The sequence below is a fragment of the Pithys albifrons genome, chromosome 20 (assembly GCF_047495875.1).
Source record: "Pithys albifrons albifrons isolate INPA30051 chromosome 20, PitAlb_v1, whole genome shotgun sequence".
In the NCBI taxonomy this organism is placed as follows: Eukaryota; Metazoa; Chordata; class Aves; order Passeriformes; family Thamnophilidae; genus Pithys; species Pithys albifrons.
In genome coordinates this window covers 11,670,966-11,690,650 of record NC_092477.1, presented here as the reverse complement: position 1 = coordinate 11,690,650, position 19,685 = coordinate 11,670,966, and the positions used below count along the sequence as shown (strand labels likewise).

Here is a 19,685-nt window from a genome sequence, read left to right as displayed (position 1 = left end):
AGGTCCAGTTCACTTCCACTCCAGGCAGGTCCATTTCCCTCCTAGGCTGGGCCCTTTCTCCCCCAGGTATGTCCCTCTTTCCCAGGTAGGTCTCTCTCCCCCAGGTATGTCCCTTTCTCTCTCAGATAGGTAACTCTCCCCCAGGTAAGTCCGTTTCTCCCCCAGGTATGTCCTTTTCTCCCCCAGGTATGACCCTCTCTCCCAGGTATGTCCCTCTCTCCCAGGTATGTCCCTCTCTCCCCAGGTATGTCCCCCTCTCCCCCAGGTATGTCCCTCTCTCCCCCAGGTGTGATCCTCTCCCCAGGTATGACCCTCTCCCCCAGGTATGTCCCTCTCTCCCCAGGTATGTCCCTCTCCCCCAGGTATGTCCCTCTCTCCCCCAGGTATGTCCCTCTCCCCCAGGTATGTCCCTCTCTCCCCAGGTATGTCCCTCTCTCCCCAGGTATGTCCCCCTCTCCCCCAGGTATGTCACTCCCAGGCACTGTCACATGGAGGTTCTTTGTGCTTTGGGAGAGAAGGAGCCAGTCCCACCGGAGTCTCCTTTGCCCTCTGCTGTCTGTGTCACACAGAAATGGATTCCACCTTCCTCCCTCGGCTGCATCTCCCCCATTAACACCCTGGGCGTGTTCAGCGGAGCCAAACCACAGCCAGGCAGTCACACAGCTGAGTTTGCTTTCCCCCTGCTCCCCACTAACAACTCATTCAACAGCAGCACAGCAATTAGAAAATCAATATTCCATTCAGACACGAATGTTTCGGCTGCAGCAGCTTAAGGAACGTCTCTGGCAGCCTCCTGTCTGCCTGGACAGAGGATGAGGCAGGAAGGACACTCTGGGGCTGGGTGATCTGGCTGATTTAAGGTGATTTCTCTGAAAGCCCACACAGTGTTTGCAGGATGTTTCAGGTGCAGGCAGTGTGGAGATGACGTTCCCCTAATAAGCAGCTCTGTGCCAGGAGTGTGTGTGTAAATCCAGCTGCAGAGAAATGCAAGCTTGCTTTCTTGTTTAATATCACACCACCCACCTGAATAAAACAGAGCCTGACACATGTCATAAGGAATTACTCCAAGAATGCAGGGCCCTGAGGCGCCGGAGCCCCATTTGTATTCCAGTCGTATTAACCAAAAATAAAATAAATAAGTAACAATCACATCTTCCTTGCCATGAAAGGAGTTTCCAGCCATTCAAGCTCTTACTACGCTGCTGTTACATGTTCCCATCCTGGAAGTGCAAGGGCAGTAAAGGGGAAGGAAAGCAGAGACAAAGTGAATCACAGAGGAGAAATTACTGAGGTTTGCTGCCTTTGAGTTTGTGCTGGAAGGCTCAGCCTGGCCCAGTTCATTCCTGGCTCAGATCATTCCTAGCCCAGCTCAGTCCTGGTTCAGATCATTCCTGGTTCAGATTATTCCTGGCTCAGATCATTCCTGGTTCAGATTATTCCTGGCTCAGATCATTCCTAGCCCAGCTCAGTCCTGGTTCAGATCATTCCTGGTTCAGATTATTCCTGGCCCAGCTCGGCCCTGGCCCAGCTCAGTCCTGGCCCAGTTCAGCCCTGGCCCAGCTCAGCCTGGCTCAGATCATTCCTAGCCCAGCTCAGTCCTGGTTCAGACCATTCCTGGTTCAGATTATTCCTGGCCCAGCTCAGCCCGGCCCAGCTGTGCAGACACAGCGGCCCCACGGCCTTCCCCGAATTCTATAATTGGCCCCAGCACTGACTCCCGCGGGATTCCCAGCCCTGCCCACCTGCAGGGCCCAGGGGGAGCTGCCTGCTTTGTTTTCGTGTTATTTAAAACAAGAGCGCTAATTGCCAATTGTTGGGGTGGAAAACCACTCCCTGGTGGGGACCCACACACTCCGTGGGCTTGGGAAAGGCACCACCTTCCCGAGCCCCATGGGAGAGTGGGAAGGAAGGCAGAAATTCCCCAGACTCGGAGCAAACCCACCCACCTTGCCCAGAAAAGTGAAAATCAGAGGGAGGGCTCCTTAAAGAAGGAGCAGAATTCCCGTGGCAGGGAACTGAGAGCCATCCACACACCCTTCCCAACCCACGGAGCAGATCTGGGCTGTTGTGTAAGCCACAGTAATTATGCAATCTCCCACTTTGCCAGGGAGCACATTCCCAGCTGGCTCCAGCTGAGCAGCAGCAGCAGCTCGTGGCCATGACAAAAAAGTGAGAGTTTTCCACGGATTTTTGACATGGAATAAAGTGACCCCTTGTATATGGAAAAGGGCAGGGCAAGGATGAGCTCTGGGGAAAGGGGCCCCTGCTGACCAAAATTAGTAGCAGTGGGTTTCTAGTTAATGCAGAACTGCTCTGACCATGCAGGGGAACGTGGGACCTTTACAATTGGGCTGTGAGGAGGTTTCTATAAATGGGATGCCCTGACACAGGAAACTGGGAGCTCTGTGACCTCAGGAGCAGCACAACAAACAGCTGCTCAGAGCCAGGCTGGACTGAGATAATAAAACACTCCCCAGGGCACTTTGGGATGGAAATGGCAGATAAAATCCCTGGACAAAACAGCCCATCCTCAGTAATCACCACAAACTGCTGAGATTGATGATTTTTTTTCTGGTTGGGTGGTTAGTCACTCAAATAATTTTTCAACAAAAAGGCAATGAAGATTTCTCAGCAGAGTTTTCAGGTGAGACACAGTGAGTCTAATTCTGAAGGTTCACAAAGAGTTCTAAACAATGGTCAGGCTACAGGAATGGCTGTAATCACTCCCTCAAACTATTTCATCTCCAGAGGTATCCAGTGGGTTCTGATCTGTTTTTGTTACCTCAGTTCTAGGGCTGAGCACACTGAGGAGGAGTCACTTCCTCCAGTGTATTTTACAGACACCCAAGTGTTGTTCTTTATGTACCAAACACCAGGAGCACAAATCAAATTTAATCCTGTGCTCTTTATGCACTGACATTTATAGAAAGAAAAAAAATGTGTCAGAGGAAGAAAAGTGTCCAAAAAACTACTCAGGGCTGAATGATGCTTTCTCAGCTTATCAGTGACAAGGGCTGTGGTTTCAACACATCACACAGGAGAAAATAAAGATGCCAAGATGCAGGTGATACAGCACAGGCTGTTCTGGGAACACTGACATGCTGCTCCAGCCTGGGATTCTGGAGCCAGGGGCAGGAATGCCATGGAGCAAAGCAGGATAAGGGGATGGGTGAAATCAGGGAGTGTGGAATGATCACAGAATCACAGAATGGGTTGGGTTGGAAGGGACCTTACAGACCATCTCATTCCACCTCCTGCTATGGGCAGGGACACCTCCCACCAGCCCAGGCTGCTCCAAGCCCTGTCCAAGCTGGCCTTGGACACTTCCAGGGATGGAGCAGCCACAGCTGCTCTGCCCAACCTGTGCCAGGGCCTGCCCATCCTCACAGCAGGAATTGCTTCCCAGTGTTCCATCCAACCCTGCCCTCTGTCAGTTTAAAGCCATTCTCCTTGTCCTCTCCCTACATTTCCTAAGTCTAAGAGGAGTGTCTTTAGCTGGAGAAGACACAGAGAGATGACATGACAAATTATCAGCAAACAAGGCCTGGTGAAGTAAGGAATAAACTGCCTGTTTCTATTTACTGTCTCTGACTCAAATGGCCAACGAACAGATAATAAAGATGAAAGATAACGAACAATAGATTAAAACATGTCTGTGCTATAAATTATGTATCAGACATCTCACTGTGTCTGTGGAGCTCATTGATGGGAGATGGAATTGAGACCAAAACCCTCACAGGACTCAAACAGCATTATTATTATTTTTTAAAACAATGAAACTGTTTCCAATACTCAGCAGAGAGAACCAAGCCAGCAGGTCAGGGGACACACAGAGCTGGCACTGGGCTCCTTGGCCATCCCCTGGTGTGCTCCTGTCACCCTGTTTGTCACTCCCCTGCTGTCACAGGGGGTGTGGAGGCTCTGCCTGCCGTTGGCACTAATAAAGTGAGTGAGAGCCTCATCATGAGTGACTTTATCTAACGAGGGCAAGACACCTCGTGTTGGTTTGTGCAGAGAGAGCTTCAGATATAAAGGCATCAAGGAAAACTTCTCTCAAGTGCATGTCAGAGCAGGAACAAGAGGGCCACGATAATGAAAAAAAAGACAAATAATTCTTTGCCCTTTTCTTGCAGCCTTCACTCAAGAACTGGAATTGCTTTATGAATACATATCACAGAGCTGCCAACAGCCCTGAGAAGCAGCAGTGTTATACAAAGATCACAAGCCACGTTTGAGAGATGAGAGTTCAAAAAACCCCAATGCTGCAGTCACTGATGGCTTTTCCTATCTTATATCTTCTGTTAGGACATGTTCCAGCAGAATTAAAATTATTACCCACTCTGTGGGGCTCAAATGCCCGTGTCAATGAAGCTGGGAGCAACTGGTTACAGGGAGAAGGACTGAGCAGATTAATGTGAGCAAACTCGCCTCCCTGGATGGCTCAGGGAGCTTATAACAGAACAGGCATGCAGGAAAGCAATTAAAAGGACTAACTTAAATAAATCTCTAGTGCTGAAGGTTTGCCAGCATATACCTCTAAATTCTTCTCTGATGCAACCAGGCCCCTTCCTCCAGGGATGTTCTAACAGCCTCTCAGACATCAGGATAATTATTGCAAAGTGTGACCCAGACTGTGGTTACTGGTGTAATCAAAAACCCCCTGGGGTTTCTGCATTAGGCACAGTCTCACTGGTGCAGCACTTCCCAGCTCTTGGTAACAGGGTTGCAGTGACTCCAAATTCTCCGTGGTGGGGCTGGGGGCACGTTGGTGCTGTGGGGCTGCTCACCCAGGTGGGCCCCTGTGATGGATCTGCCCCACTGTAATCCCCAGAGAGGACTCCTGGAAAGGAGCACTGATAATGGATCACAGAATCACAGAATGCCCTGAATTTGGAGGGACCCACAAGGAGCATCCAGTCCAAGCCCTGGCCCTGCACAGACACCCCAACAATCCCACCCTGTCTCTGAGAGCACCATCCCAGCACTCCTGGAGCTCTGTCACCCTTGAGGTTGTCACCAAACCCTGGGGAGCCTGTTCAGTGCCCACCAAAGGAAGAGCCTTTCCCTGAGATCCAACCCAACCCTGCCCTGGCACAGCTCCAGCCATTCCCTTGGGATGCAGAGGTACAACATCCCATTGCAGTTACAGCTGGAGAAGGCTCTGCTCTGGCAACATTTTCCAAGCAGAACGTCCTCCCCTGACATTTCAGCTCCACAGGCTGGCTGAGTGTCTGATCCCTTTGGGAAGCTTAAGGACTGCAGTGGATTTGCTGGTTTCTGGTGCACAGGGAACTTCCACTGTTGGGATGTAAATCCTCACTTGGTTCTAACCCACAACCTCCAGTGTAAGCAAACAGGGAGGAAGGGAAGAAATGAAATACTAATTGCAATCCAAATTGCTCCATCTTCCATCCGCCCCCTGCCAACCCTCCTCCCTAATCCATGGGGTCTGAGGGCTGATCAGTGAGTAATTAACTCGGGGTGAGGCAGAGATGGTTCCTGCAGAGAGCTCTGTGGGTGCCACACTCTGCTCAGGAAAGGCAGGAGAGCCCCCAGAGCTGCCCCAGGTCCCCTCAGGAAAGGCAGGAGAGTCCCAGAGCTGCCCCAGGTCCTCTCAGGAAAGGCAGGAGAGCCCCCAGAGCTGCTCCAGATTCCCTCAGGAAAGGCAGGAGAGCCCCTGGAGCTGCCCCAGGTCCCCTCAGGAAAGGCAGGAGAGCCCCCAGAGCTGTCCCAGGTCCCCTCAGGAAAGGCAGGAAAGCCCCCAGAGCTGCTCCAGATTCCCTCAGGAAAGGCAGGAAAGCCCCCAGAGGAGGCTCACACCCTGGAAGGAGGGAATGCTGCCCCTCCTGCACACCATTCCTGGGACACTCACCCTGTGGAAGGAGGGAATGCTGCCCCTCCTGCACACCATTTCTGGGACACTCACACCCCCTGGAAGGAGGGAATGCTGCCCCTCCTGCACACCATTCCTGGGACATTCACACCCCCTGGAAGGAGGGAATGCTGCCCCTCCTGCACACCATTCCTGGGACACTCACACCCCCTGGAAGGAGGGAATGCTGCCCCTCCTGCCACCATTCCTGGGACACTCACACCCCCTGGAAGGAGGGAATGCTGCCCCTCCTGCACACCATTCCTGGGACACTTACCCTGTGGAAGGAGGGAATGCTGCCCCTCCTGCACACCATTCCTGGGACACTCACCCTGTGGAAGGAGGGAATGCTGCCCCTCCTGCACACCATTCCTGGGACACTCATCCTGTGGAAGGAGGGAATGCTGCCCCTCCTGCCACCATCAATCACACACAAGGCACGCCACGTCCCTTTCTCATGTAATTACTTACATAACACACGTGGATTAAAGCTAAATTCATATTTCTGGCTTTCATTCAAATCAGTTCAGTATTTTAAAACAAATTACATTTTAATTCCAGCTAAAATGCATTAGTTTAATTCAATTAAGATGAGTTCTTGGTTTTCAGCACACCTGACCTGAATTTTGTGCAGGGGAACCAAGCGAGACATTCTGTATTGTACTGAAAATTAAACTTACAGACACTGCCAAGCAGATAAACAAGAGCACAATACCACTATCACCAGGAGATACCCACATGAGAACATCCACCTGGAATCTCTCTAATAATCATTTCAGAGGCTCCATAGCACGAGGTTTTACTAAGGAGTGAGGTGAGAGGGAGGCTGGAGGAGAGTAGTTTCCCTCAGTCTGGTTTTTAATTCCCTCCCAGCTGACGGATGAACTCGACAGAGTTATTTTGCATTCCCAAGTCTTGACCATCCTTACAGCCAGTGCTCTGTGCAGCCACGAGCCAACAGAGCTCTAGGCTGGGGCTGCTGCTCCAGCTACAGTCAGTGGGTTTTGCTGCCCAACCAGTGCCAGACAAAACGGGGTAACGGGGGCACACCCCCAACATTGGCCTCTCCCAGCACTGAACAAAGGCTTGCAAACCTTCCCCTCCTCACTCCTATGTCCCCTTGCAGCTCTTTGTCCCTCACACAGGTTTTTCAATCAAGGTTTTGTGAGGTTTCAATAAAGAACAGGGTGAAAGTTGGGTTTAAACATTTTTTAAAAAATATTCCTTCCTTCCAAAAGAGCAAGATATTCACTACTAACAGTAAATGCCAACAGAAATGGCAGAGTACAGGACAGCAGAATGTGAGCCAGCAAGCTCCCATGAGATGGGAAATTCCATGGAGGATGGAAAAATGGGAGTAGATGCCAACAGGATATTCCTTCCCCACGGCCACAGAGTGTGAGGGGCAGAAACTGAGAGTGTAGACATGTCCTGTGAAATGCCACTGCCAGAGAAAGGGCAAGTCCCTGCTCTGCCATCCTCCCTTCTCTGCAGACACAGGATGTGGTGCAAGCAGAAATCACCCCTTAAATAATAATTTCCCATTGACTCCACTTGCTGAGCTTCCCAAGACTGTGCTGCCAGGACCTGCTGGAAGGGGAACACGTGGTCAGGAGGCTGGGCTGGGAAAAGGAGGAATGTGCAAGTGATGGTTTCATCAGGAGCACTTCTCACTGTGTGCCAGAACCACAGAACCCCAGGATGGTTTGGCTTGGAGGGGACTGTGAAGCTCATCTTGTTCCAGCCCCTGCCATGTCAGAGAAGCTGCCACAGGCCAGGCTGCTCAGGGGACAGTGGAAGGGGAATGTTCAAGCCTGGGGTAGATCTATTGTAATCAAATGATAATTAAAACAGCAAAGAGAAGAGTCTGGAAGGAACAGAAAGCGTCCTCTGGTAGAAAAGCTGCAGTGATGGCATTTTCTTTCTCTTTTCCCTTGTGTTTATTGACATGAAGAGCAATGCTAATGTAATTGCACTGAAATGCATGCACAGGGAGCCTGGCCAGGGAGGGGGCACAGTGAGTGGGGGGTGTGAACACACAGGGCTGGTGCAGGGGAGCAGCAGAGTGTGCCTGGGTGTGCAGGGGAGCAGCAGAGTGTGCTTGGGTGTGCAGGGCAGTGTGTGTGTGTGCCAGGATGTGCAAGGCAGTGTGTGTGTGTCAGGGTGTGCAGGGCAGTGTGTGTGTGTGCGCCAGGGTGTGCAGGGCAGTGTGTGTGTCCCAGGATGTGCAGGGCAGTGTGTGTGTGTCAGGGTGTGCAGGGCAGTGTGTGTGTGTGCCAGGGTGTGCAGGGCAGTGTGTGTGTCCCAGGATGTGCAGGGCAGTGTGTGTGTGTCAGGGTGTGCAGGGCAGCGCGTGTGTGCCAGGATGCGCAGGGCAGTGTGTGTGTGCCAGGATGTGCAGGGCAGTGTGTGTGTGTCAGGGTGTGCAGGGCAGTGTGTGTGTGTGCCAGGGTGTGCAGGGCAGTGTGTGTGTGTCAGGGTGTGCAGGGCAGTGTGTGTGTGTGCCAGGGTGTGCAGGGCAGTGTGTGTGTCCCAGGGTGAGCAGGGCAGCAGCAGAGTGTCCCAGGGTGTGCAGGGCAGTGTGTTTGTGTGTCAGGGTGTGCAGGGCAGTGTGTTTGTGTGTCAGGGTGTGCAGGGCAGTGTGTGTGTGTCAGGGTGTGTAGGGCAGCAGCAGAGTGTCCCAGGGTGTGCAGGGCAGTGTGTGTGTGTCAGGGTGTGCAGGGCAGTGTGTGTGTGCCAGGATGTCCAGGGCAGTGTGTGTGTGTCAGGGTGTGCAAGGCAGCAGCAGAGTGTCCCAGGGTGTGCAGGGCAGTGTGTGTGTGTGCCAGGGTGTGCAGGGCAGTGTGTGTGTGCCAGGGTGTGCAGGGCAGTGTGTGTGTCCCAGGATGTCCAGGGCAGTGTGGCACCATTGGTGCACCACGGCAGAACCGTCACCCTCACTCCAGTCTGTGCCCAGGGCACGCTGTCTCAGCCCTGCCTGGCACCCCGAGGTGGGTGTGCCCCGAGCCCCCCGTCAGGGCTGCCAGGCAGTGCCCAGCTGAGCCAATCCCGTGTGCTCACACTGAGGCAGCAGACGAACGTGGGGCTCCTGTGCCCATCCATCACCTGCCCTGTGTGCACAGACAATGCCTTCCCCCAGCATCCCTCACACCCCAACCATCTGCAGCTGGAATACAATGCTTTGATTGCAAACGTCAAAAAGATAGAGCAGAAAATTAACTTCTCCTTCTTTCGGAGGTTTAGAGCAATGTGGCTTCACGCTACACTAATTCAGTGCCCTCAGTATGAAAACTCCCCATTATGATGTCTCGTCAAATTAGAGCCGGCGATACAACGATGTCATCTCTATCCTCACACAACACTCTATTTGGTAATTAAGCAGGACAGGGAAACAATGGCCTTGCTTATAGAGAAAAGGTCAGGGATGCAAAACATATTTTTGCAAGCTAATTGTAAGATGCATGAAGCCAATTATCCCAGCAGTGCCGCATATGCCGAAGCAGGAAGGATTTTATCATTTTGCTCCGTGGCTCCGAGAGGAGTCACCACACTGGCAGTGCCCTGTGGGGCATGGGGCTGTGTCCAGGCTGCTGGGGAAACAGGGAGCAGGGCCCTGGGAAGAAGGTTGGAAAGAATTCCAGCCCCTCAGCCCTTCCCTGGACATTTTACTATGGCTTGGAGAATTTCTAGGAGTTCATGTGGTCTCTACCAGAAGGTATTGCCCAGGACCCCCGCTCAGTAAGGAAGGGGGATTCAACATGGAAGTGTTTCTGTGTTTCTTTGAGAATGGGGGATGTGTTTACCTGAGGCAGCCTCGGATACAAATTCACACGTATGTGCAAAAGCCAAACTAACAGGAGGAACAGCTGAGATCTTCCTGGAGAAGCTGAAATGCCCACATTGTATTCAGTCCATCTCTGACCCTCTTGGGGTTCTTAAATTATCCCTGTTTGTTTCAATGGTCTTCCAACCTCCCCCCTCCAAACTTTCTTTTTTCATTAACAACATTCCCCTTTTAAAAATATCTGAATACCAGTTTCTAAACTTCTAATACCATGAGAAGAAGATGAGGAACATCACAGTTTCTGGGCAGAAATGGTAATTTCCTCCTGCATCTTTCCTTCACAGCAGCTCTCTCTGATTTTTCCAGCCTTCTAACACAGCCATTAAGTAGAGATCAGTAATTAACTTTCTGGTTCAAGAAATATTTTGCCAAGGAACCCCATGAAAAGGATGATTTGCATATTCCAGGACAAAGCAGCCCTGGTGTAGGTGCAGGTACTCTGTGAGGCCAGTCTGAATTCTGGAGCTGTCCTTGAACCTTTGAGCTGCCAATTCCCTGGCCGTGGGGAAGTGGGTCAGACACCTCCCAGGGCACGAGTGGCCCTGGTGCCTGCTGGATGCTCCTGGCTTTGCAAGATGTTTTATTCTGCATTTCAGTCACTGCTGACAGAGCTGAATGCTTTCCCTACACACACTGGACAGTGTTTCCTCAAAATATCTTCATTACAATTAAACCAGAGCCTCAGTGCTGCACTGAGTGCTGCTGGTGCCACCCTTTGTGGTGTCCCTACTCGTGGAAGCTCCTGCTCAGAAAGCTTCCCTGGATGATGCCATTTAAACACGGAGCCAGAAGAGAAAGCAGCTCTCCAGCTCTTGTTCACAGAGATGTAAAAGCCCTCCCTGCATTCTGGGGTCTGCCAGTGCCCTACTTCTGCAGGATGAGTCACTGCTCTTCCCAGTTCCAAAGGAAATAGAGCAACTTCATCCTTCATCATGCAGCACTCACCATATTCTCAGCAAACTCAACCACTTCCATCATGCCTAAAAATATTTGGCACATCAGGTTTGTTGGGAATAAACAAATGATAATTAGATCTCAAAGAACACACAAACTAAGTTTGCTGCAAGAGCACAGACATCCATCCATCCATCCATCCATCAGTTCCTGGTGCTCCAAATAAGCTTTGGGCACATGGAAAACCCTTTCAGCAGCACAGGCACCACATTAGGAATTGAATGTGCTGCAGTACCTGCCTTGTACAATTCCTCTTCCCTCTGTGGGTTATAAGCAAGAATTTTGGATGGGCTAAAAACAAAAAGTAGTTTAAAGAGGAAGTCTCAGTAGTGCAAGTCTGTTATTAATGCAGGGCTGTACCCCTTCCAAGGCTGAGGCTCATTTAACAATCAGCCATATGCTCAGGCTTTTGTAGTGCCAATAAAAGCTTAAATACAACGTTATCTCCTTGAATTATAAAACAACCCCCTTGCAAAATAATCACAAATGTTAGTAATCCAGAGTGCCTCAGCATGCAATGAATTCCAGGGGCACTGAGGGAAGTGTCCCCAGAACAACCAATTCAGGGATTGCATCAGAACATGGAGTTCCCCAGAGTGCCCATTGCCCAGATCAGGACAGTCTGGAGGTTTCTGTCCCACAGGGTGGTCCTGCCCTCACCTTTCCCTCTGCAAGAAAACAACCAGAAATGCAGCACCACCAATCAGCAGAACAACCTTCTCTCAGTCCTCTGGCCCTGGTCCCTGTGCCCCATGTCCAAAACCAGGAGTTTTCTCCATCACAAATTTTGCAGGAGAAATGTGGATCCAATTAAGAAAACCCATCTGCCAAATGCTTGAGTTGTGGCTGATTCCAGAGGCCACTACAAAGCCAAACATTCAGTGCTCCATGATAAAAACTCTGTGAGCTGCTGTATTAAATCAGGAGGCAGGAGACATTGTTAGCAAAAAGCCACTTTTTGGAACCCTTTTTATCTCTAACAAGCAATGTGACCAGCCAGCAAATTGAAAGGAACACTCAACTCACAATCCTCCTTTAGATCTCACATTTACATACTCTGACTGTACCAGTTATTGCATCTCTCATGCAGAATGTGAGTTACACTTGCTCTGATTTCACTTCTTTTATCCCCAATCAATAATTTTATTGCTGTTGCCATAACAGGAGTCCCAGAGCAAAACCAGAGGGCACAAGGCTGGCCAGATTTGGCCAACTACACCCCTGGGAGTCCCAGAGCAATCCAGGGAAGTGCAAACCCTTATTCCAGCTTTTTTCAAACAAGAGGTTTCTTCTCAGCCAAGGAAAACCCCAATACCATGAGAAACAACCACGTTTCTCCTACAAACATAAGCTCTGCTGACTATAACCAGAGTATTTTTCTAACACAACACTTTGAGCAATTCCTCAGGTGTTCTTTATGGAGAAAAAACATTTGGCCAAGGTTTTACTAAGCCAGAATTCTCATAGTGGCTCTGAACATACACACACCATGGTACGAGCTGACTGTTTATTGTTATTTCCTTGTTTTCCTCACCCTGTACAACTGGAGGCAACAATTTTCCATTTTAAATTGCCTTGATGTATTTAAATGCATGCATTAATCAAACACAGGATAAAAGGCATGGATGTGTTTGTTTATATCCTCTGCCCCACACACAAGCCACATCCACCTCAATGTCTGTCTGAACATGTATGTGCACAGTTCATGTGTCTCATATACCCACACACATCTGCAGGAGAAACAGGACATGCAAGGAAAGGGAAATAAGGAAACTAAGAGGCAGGAACAGTCCCAATTTAGACACACAGAAGCCAAGTAATAGAAGCATTTATGATCTACTGTAGCTCAATATTTCAACCTGGAGAGGTTTGACTGCTTTTACTGCACTATTCATCTTTCCAGTGGTATCTCCTGCAAAAATGGACCAGGCTCCAGAAGAGAAGGGTGTTATAATGGTGACTTCCATGAGCAAAGGAGGGGGTGGTGAACAATCAGCTTGGATACAAGATGGAGTCAAGAATCAAATATTTAAGAGGCAAATATTCCAATACCAGATGCTTCTTTGAAACAGTTCTTGGATTACAAGCAAGACAAGCGCAGGAGAAAATGCCCTTTTCTATACATTGTTCATATACAATGGGATGAGAACGTTCAGGAAGATTAAATGACCTTTTGTATCCCAAACCTCTCAGCTGTCCCTGTCCCTCTGTGGAAGCAGAGCTGTCCTGCCAGGGCTTCTGCTCACCTGGCAGGTGTGGCACTGCTGTGGCAGCAGGGACTGAGAGCCTGCTGTCACCACCCACTGCCTGAGTGCCCCCAGCTCAGGGCATGGCTGTGGTCACAGGGGAAGGGCATTCCTGGGTGACACCTGCCTGACCCAGGGTGCAATCCCAGGGACGAGGAAGGCATCGTTCACTTTCAGTTTTTCATTCTCATAGAAGCAAATCCCTGAGTGTCACTCGAGGCTGCCAAGTGCCACCTCTCCTCCAAGCCACCCTTAAGCTCTGCACTGAGAATGCACCACAGCACTGCCTGGGTCTCTGTGAGGAGAAGTTGTGGTTCATCTGCTCTCCCCAAGCCCCGCCAGCTCCGGGCTCTGGTGCTGGGAGGGCAGGGCAATTACAAGGCTTAATTTGGGAGAATGACTTTGGCTGCAGGGCTGGCCAGAACAGTTAATTCTCAGGTCCTCCCCTGCCAAATCACTGAATGAAACAGAACTCACCCAGGTAGAAAGCAAACATTGCCTAATGTGCCTGTTGTGGGAGCGAGGCAGCAGCTCCAGGCAGGTTCCCGGCTCCGCTCTCCTCCCTCTGGAACACACTGCCCTACTTCGAGCATTTGGGAAAACTGCAGCCCGGGAATCACACCAACTCTGTCTCCACAGACAGCAACCCTGAGATCTCACCCTCCACTAACCAGCACAAGCCTTTCACTTGCAGAAGCCAGAATGAAAAAGCTCAGGAAGCTGCAATAGGCTGGGTAAGGAAAAATCCAGACTGAGGATTGTTATTTGTGGGCTTTGGAAGCTCATGGCCCCTCCAGTGAATGAGGACAGCTAAAACAAAGTGAAAGTTGTCATTGCTTTTAAAGTGAAGCATTTCCTCAGTGTGCCTAAAGTACAATCCTGGTTGAGAAAATGCCTCTGCTATGAGCTGGTTACATCAGGGTGCATCCAATCCGGCGTAATTCTCAGACACAGACTTTTCCTGGCACTCCAATATCTCTGTCATTCCCCAAAATGATTCATGTAAGGCTGAAAGATCTTCCTTTTGGAAGCAAATCACTAGTTTGTTTCCGTGGCTGGTAATGGAATCTGCCTTACCCACCCATGACCTTGTCTGCATGTGAATTCACACATGAGTGTCCCTGGATTGTGCCTGTCTGATGCACACACCGACATGAACCCACACACAGAGATACACAAATAAACAGAACCCACCGAGGAGCTGCTGTACTTTCCAACCTGCTGGAGACTAAGCCCAAGGTCTCATTTTTCTTTCATTTTGCTTGCAATTTGCTCCAGCACTGGCCACCCCACATCAAACCTTTATCCCATCCATCTGCACATTCCCTGCGCCGCATTCCTGCCGGACTGGGAGCTCCTGCCATGGCTCAGCTCTGGCCACACGCACCAGTCTGTGTCCCTGTGCTGGCAGCAGCCAAGGGCGATGCTGGGGAGGAACGTGTGTGAGGGGAGACAGGGATTGGGGCACATTATGGTGGTTGTTGTTCCCTGTTATTATTCATTCCGTGTGTAACCCAGTGCAGTCCAGTGTGGGAGCATCCCTGCCCTCCTCCCTCACCTGCATCAGTCGCTCTGGCTGCTGCATCTCTGTGCTATTTATGTGCTGGTGCATCAAGTTAGGATTTATTGGGGAAGAGAAAGACAGGCTCCTCTGCACCTGGTATTTAACCTGGAAAGGCAGGGCTTGCACTGCCTGCTCGCCAACAAATTAAAACTACCCCTCTTGCAATTAACCAAGTCTACTTCTATCAGGGATGCTCTGAATGAGATAAGCAAGGTATTAACAAGAGCTGGAAAAATCAATACCCTCCTTGTCTCCCACACCCCCTGCACGAAGCATCCCCTTACCTTTCATGGTCCACACTCCTGAACCCAGGTAAGATGTGCCGGAAGCTGCTGTTCCTGTCGAGCTTCGGTTGGCTCTTTGTCCTTTTGATGGAGCCTTTAAGGCGACGGCTGAGGAACCCCTGTGTGGTGAGACAAGAATACCAAATTACAGCGAGGCAGGGGCAGGGCAGAGGAGCCGGAGCCGGAGCCGGAGCCGGAGCAGGAGCAGGAGCGGTGTCGGCAGCTCCCAGCCAGCATCAGCTCCCAGCCAACATCTGCTCCCAGCGCTCCAAGGCCGGGGCGCTGCGGCGGCGCGAGACTCCCCGAAGCCTCCGTTGCCCTGGCAACCATCAGCTCACATAAAAATACTGTCTGAGAGACAAGACTAGCACATCCCCGCTCCTGGCGGCAGCACAGGCTGGACCCGGCTCCGGCCGCCCCAGCCCACACCGCCAGCTGGGAACTCGGGGCAGGGCCGAGCGCTCCGTCACCTGCTGGGGACCCGCTGCCGTTCCAGCCATGCCTGGCCGGGCTCGGGGGGTCAGGGACACGCACAGCTCGCCCTACAGCTCGCCCAGACCTCAGGGCTACAGGCACCACCTTGAGAGCAGAAAGGGACCCTGGCAGAACGCACAGCTCCTTCTCCTCCTGCCTCCTCCCTCGCCGAACATAAGTCACAGCTCCTGGAGAGCTCCACAGCAAAGCCAGCACTAAACGTTTTAATAGCAAAGCTTCTAATGTGTTATTTGCTTATTGTTAGGAGTTAATGTTCTACATAATCTGAACATTACATTTAATCTCCCCGCTAAATAAGGCAATAAAAGTATCACACTACTGTGCTGGCCGCATGTGCAGAGTGTGAGGGCAGGCTCAGAGGGTCAGCCACGCTGGCCAGAGCAATGGGGGGAGCATTTGAAAGAGAAACCAGGATTCTGGGGTGAAGCCTGAAGGAGTGTTGCCTTTACAGACCCTCATACTGAAGAAATAAAGCAGCTCTGTATCCAGAGCTCAGCAAATCCCTGCAGAACTTGAGGTTCTGCACATGCTGCCCCTTTGCTCATCCTCAGGCAAAGGGAAGGTATCCAGTGGATCAAGCAGAGATTTTGACATGCATAAGGAGAGAAATGTGAGAAGAACAGGTGTCCTGCCACTGGGTACCATACCAGCATCCCAGACGTGCTCAGAGCACCCTCTGCTCCAGGCAGGAGCCCCGGAGTTGCTCCAGTCAACATCCAGGTGTGGCTCCTTCCAGCTCCCTTTTATAAATGAACGCCCTTTATTTGTCTCGCAGGAAGATAATCACAGCCTGACTTCCACCCAGCCTGTCATTTGTCCGTGCCATTCACACACTCCTTCCCCACCCCTCGGGGGATTCAGGCTCACATTATGTCTTTCTCAAGCCGGACCATTTCCCTGGGCACTCTGCACAGCTCTTGTTGTGGAAGTGACTTTCCTGTTTGTAAGTGCACCAAGAATCTGAAACATCTTGATAACCAGAGGTGTCTCACATTTATTAAGTGCCACTTTGCTTACAAACGAGGTATGTAACACACATTCATGAGCACTGACTGCTCCTCCAGGGGCTGTTTGCATGACTGGAGCAGCACCAGGTGTACAGCACAGCCCATCAGGTTGGACACCTCCTCATCACACACAGAGCCTGAGACAACAAAGGCCTTTCCAAGTGTTCTGGCGTGAGAAATACCTTCAGAGAATTTCTGTAGTACAGAGGAACCCGACTGTGAGACAGCAAATGGGAGTATGTGCATTATCTAGAGCATTGTTAGGATGTTTTCCTCAGACTCAGATCTTGGCCAGCCTCCTACTCATCATATCAACCAGGTATCAGCCTCATACTCATCATATCAACGTGGTATCAGCCTCATACTCATCATATCAATGTGGTATCAGCCTCACTGTATCAACCCTTTATGCTCTTGCTCCCCTGGCAGGGTCAGGCCTCTGCTCCTGCTGTGGAAACTGGCCAATATTTGCTGTGAAGGAAAATCCGCAACTGGACAGTCATGGAATATTTCCCTCAATGCCACTGGTGGGCAGGTTTGGCCCAGAAGTGAGACTGGACTTCCTTAATCACTGCCAGCTCACCCCTAAATATGTCCTCGTGTAATGAAGCCACTTCTTCAATCCAGGGAGAGCTCAGAACTGTGGACGGGGAATTGCTGAGGACAAACCCAAATGTTTTCTGCAGCAAATGGTGACAGCCTTCTTCCTCCCTCCTGTATTTCACTTCTCCACAACTGTTCCATGGTTCGTGCAGGACGTGGAAATGAGAATTTAGGGTTGCAGTAAGACATTACTTTCCTTCTGTTTCCCATTGTTTTTACATTCATTGCCACCAGAAGGAGAACACACTGAGCCATTTTCATTGCCAGCTTCCTTGGGAGAATGAGATGTCAGAGATTTAATGCTGATAAATTATGCTGCTGTAGCAACACTTTGCACCTCCACAGTGCACACCAGAGATCACAAAGTCTAATGTGTGAATTACTGCCTTCTGTAATTTTGAGATGGGGCAAGAAGAAAAGGGAGAGGAATTAATCTGTGGAAATACAAGAGAGAGAGAATCCGACCCGGGGTGTGACCGCCGAGCTTTCCTAGTGAGATCATAAGGACATCATCCACCACTTCTGCATTTAGGACTTCAAACAACATTTGATTCTGATCTGCAGACAAACAAGGCTAATCCCACCCTCTGAGCATTGCCTCCTCCTCCAGCCCAGCTGCATTCCTGGGAGTTCTGGTAATTAAAGCATTGCCCTTTGTATTCCATCTTCTTGATACACTTTTAAGTTTCTATTGAGAGCTGTCTAGGGCAGAATTGTGTCTTCCAATGTGTGGGCAGCACTTACCACCAGTAAAAATATCTTAGCAAAGATTAAACTACTAACTGAGAAAGGTTTCATTCAGAAGTTAATAGTCTGTATGAAATGACAATAAATAGAACTCTGCAGAGCCCCAAATCCCTTCAGATACAGTAAATCAGGAAATATCCTTTAAAATATTACAGAGGGACTAAGTCTATAAATTCATCCCTTGCACTGCCTGAGGTGTGAGCCAGAGGAGATATTTCAGGGGCTTTAGAGACAACCACTGTGGCCAGGAGTGTGGAATCCATGGAAGCCCCCAGAGCAGCGTGGCACAGAACTCATCAAGCCTGGCAAGGAAAACAGAATCCCAGAGTGGTTCGGGTTGGAAAGGACATTAAAGATCATCTTATTCCACTCCCTGCCATGGGCAGGGACACCTTCCACTGTCCCAGGTCGCTCCAAGTCCAGCCTGGCCTTGGACACTCCCAGGATGGGGCAGCCACAGCTGCTCTGCACAACACGCAGAGCTTGCCCTGTTTAAGTGCTTTGCTTTCCTTGCTTTGTTTCTGCTGCTTTGCCTCTGACATCCTCACCCCTCGAGTACAATCGCTGTAATCACCAGAGCTGACTGAAGTTATAATGAGACACAAAGGATGAAGACAGAAGAAAACAAAACAAATCCTTTTGAGGAACGGCTTAATCACAACCACGGCAACTTCAGCTCCAACAGGACGACACAATTCAAAACAGCACAATTAAGTCTGCTGTGATTTGGGCTCTTTTCTTACACATTTGACAAACCCAAAAGCCAATGCCACCATCTCGCTGCAGAGGGAGGAAGGTGGGACTCTCATCTTAATTCTTCTTATCAAATTTGGCACTTCCAGTTACTCTAGAACCTGGAAATAATCTTATAATGTTTGAATATTTTTAGTATTATAATTCTTATAAGGCATATGTGCAAACCCATCAGCACCATATGCCTGTGAGATGCAGGAACTGTGTCATTCCACACACCCTGGGGCAACAAGACAAACACTGGGAAGGAGAGAGGAAAAGGGAGGGGGCAAAACTGAGCAGAGTGTTAATGACAGCAAAATCCTGAGCTCCTGTTTTATTAAACATAAAGTAATGATGCAAATCTCGTGTCTGGAACTGACTCCCACACCAATAATGTTCACTCACAGGGAACCCACATGATAAAGTTATAAAGGTAAAAATCCAGCACCATGGAAACACAATGGAGAGAAAATTTAAAAAATGATATATCAATAAATCAAGCTGGGTGTCTCATCAGCAGCTTTCTTTGGAGGAGTCCTGGCAGCAAACTGGGTTTTCCAAGCCAGGAGCACAGGGAGAAGGGCTGGGCAGGCACACAGGGGGTGAAGGGTCTGAACTGGGGCACTGGGAGGGCACTGGTCTGACTGGAACACAGCCCTGCCTTCTGCTCTCATCCCAAACCCACACAGAATAACCACTACAAAGACAGATCACAAGAACTAGTGAACAGATGGGGTTATTTTTATAGTTCTTCCACATCTTTTTGTTTTAGTTCAAGCAAATCCCAACTCCAGAGGACATGAGAGGACATCAGCAGTTTTTTCACCACTCATAATAAGGGAAGTGCCATAAATAAGTACTTGCTGCAAGTACAAATGGGTAATGCAGCTTCTCATACACGTCTTCTGGTGTGTCAGGGATAAGCTCACAGGTAGAAAACTGGGAGTAAATCCTTTCTACCAGACATGTCCTTATTCTGAGCTTTAGAATCTTATTTATTTTTTATATTAAACTTAATTCCATTTTGCAATTAGGTTTGGGGAGTTTTTTTCTGCTCTTGCACAGCATGTGGAAATACTTTTTTATTGAGGCTCCACTGAATGGATAATTAATACCTGTATTTGTGAACCAAGGGGAGCTGTGCCAACACTAAGCATCCCATTGGAGCCATAAATGTACCAAAAAAGGAGTTTCCCCATTTCTACAGTTCCCAGTGTTAGCCTGAGCTGTCAAACTGAAAGAGAAACTTGTTTTGGGCAGCAGGACACTGTCAGTTACCAGGTAAAGACCTTCAGGATCAAGTCCAAGCACCATCGTGTTCACCACTCCAGGTG

The 19,685-nt window shown here is 49.9% G+C and overlaps 1 protein-coding gene across 7 annotated transcripts in view; it reads right to left on the bottom strand.

Moving 5' to 3' along the window:
- The window catches only part of DAB2IP (DAB2 interacting protein), a 167,044-nt gene that overhangs the window by 88,161 nt on the left and 59,198 nt on the right, over positions 1-19,685 (bottom strand). For all 7 annotated transcript variants that reach the window (XM_071574628.1, XM_071574631.1, XM_071574632.1 and 4 more), the window contains exon 3: positions 14,765-14,883. In XM_071574628.1, the coding sequence (XP_071430729.1) occupies positions 14,765-14,883 (119 nt within the window). The remainder of the gene's footprint in view (positions 1-14,764; positions 14,884-19,685) is intronic.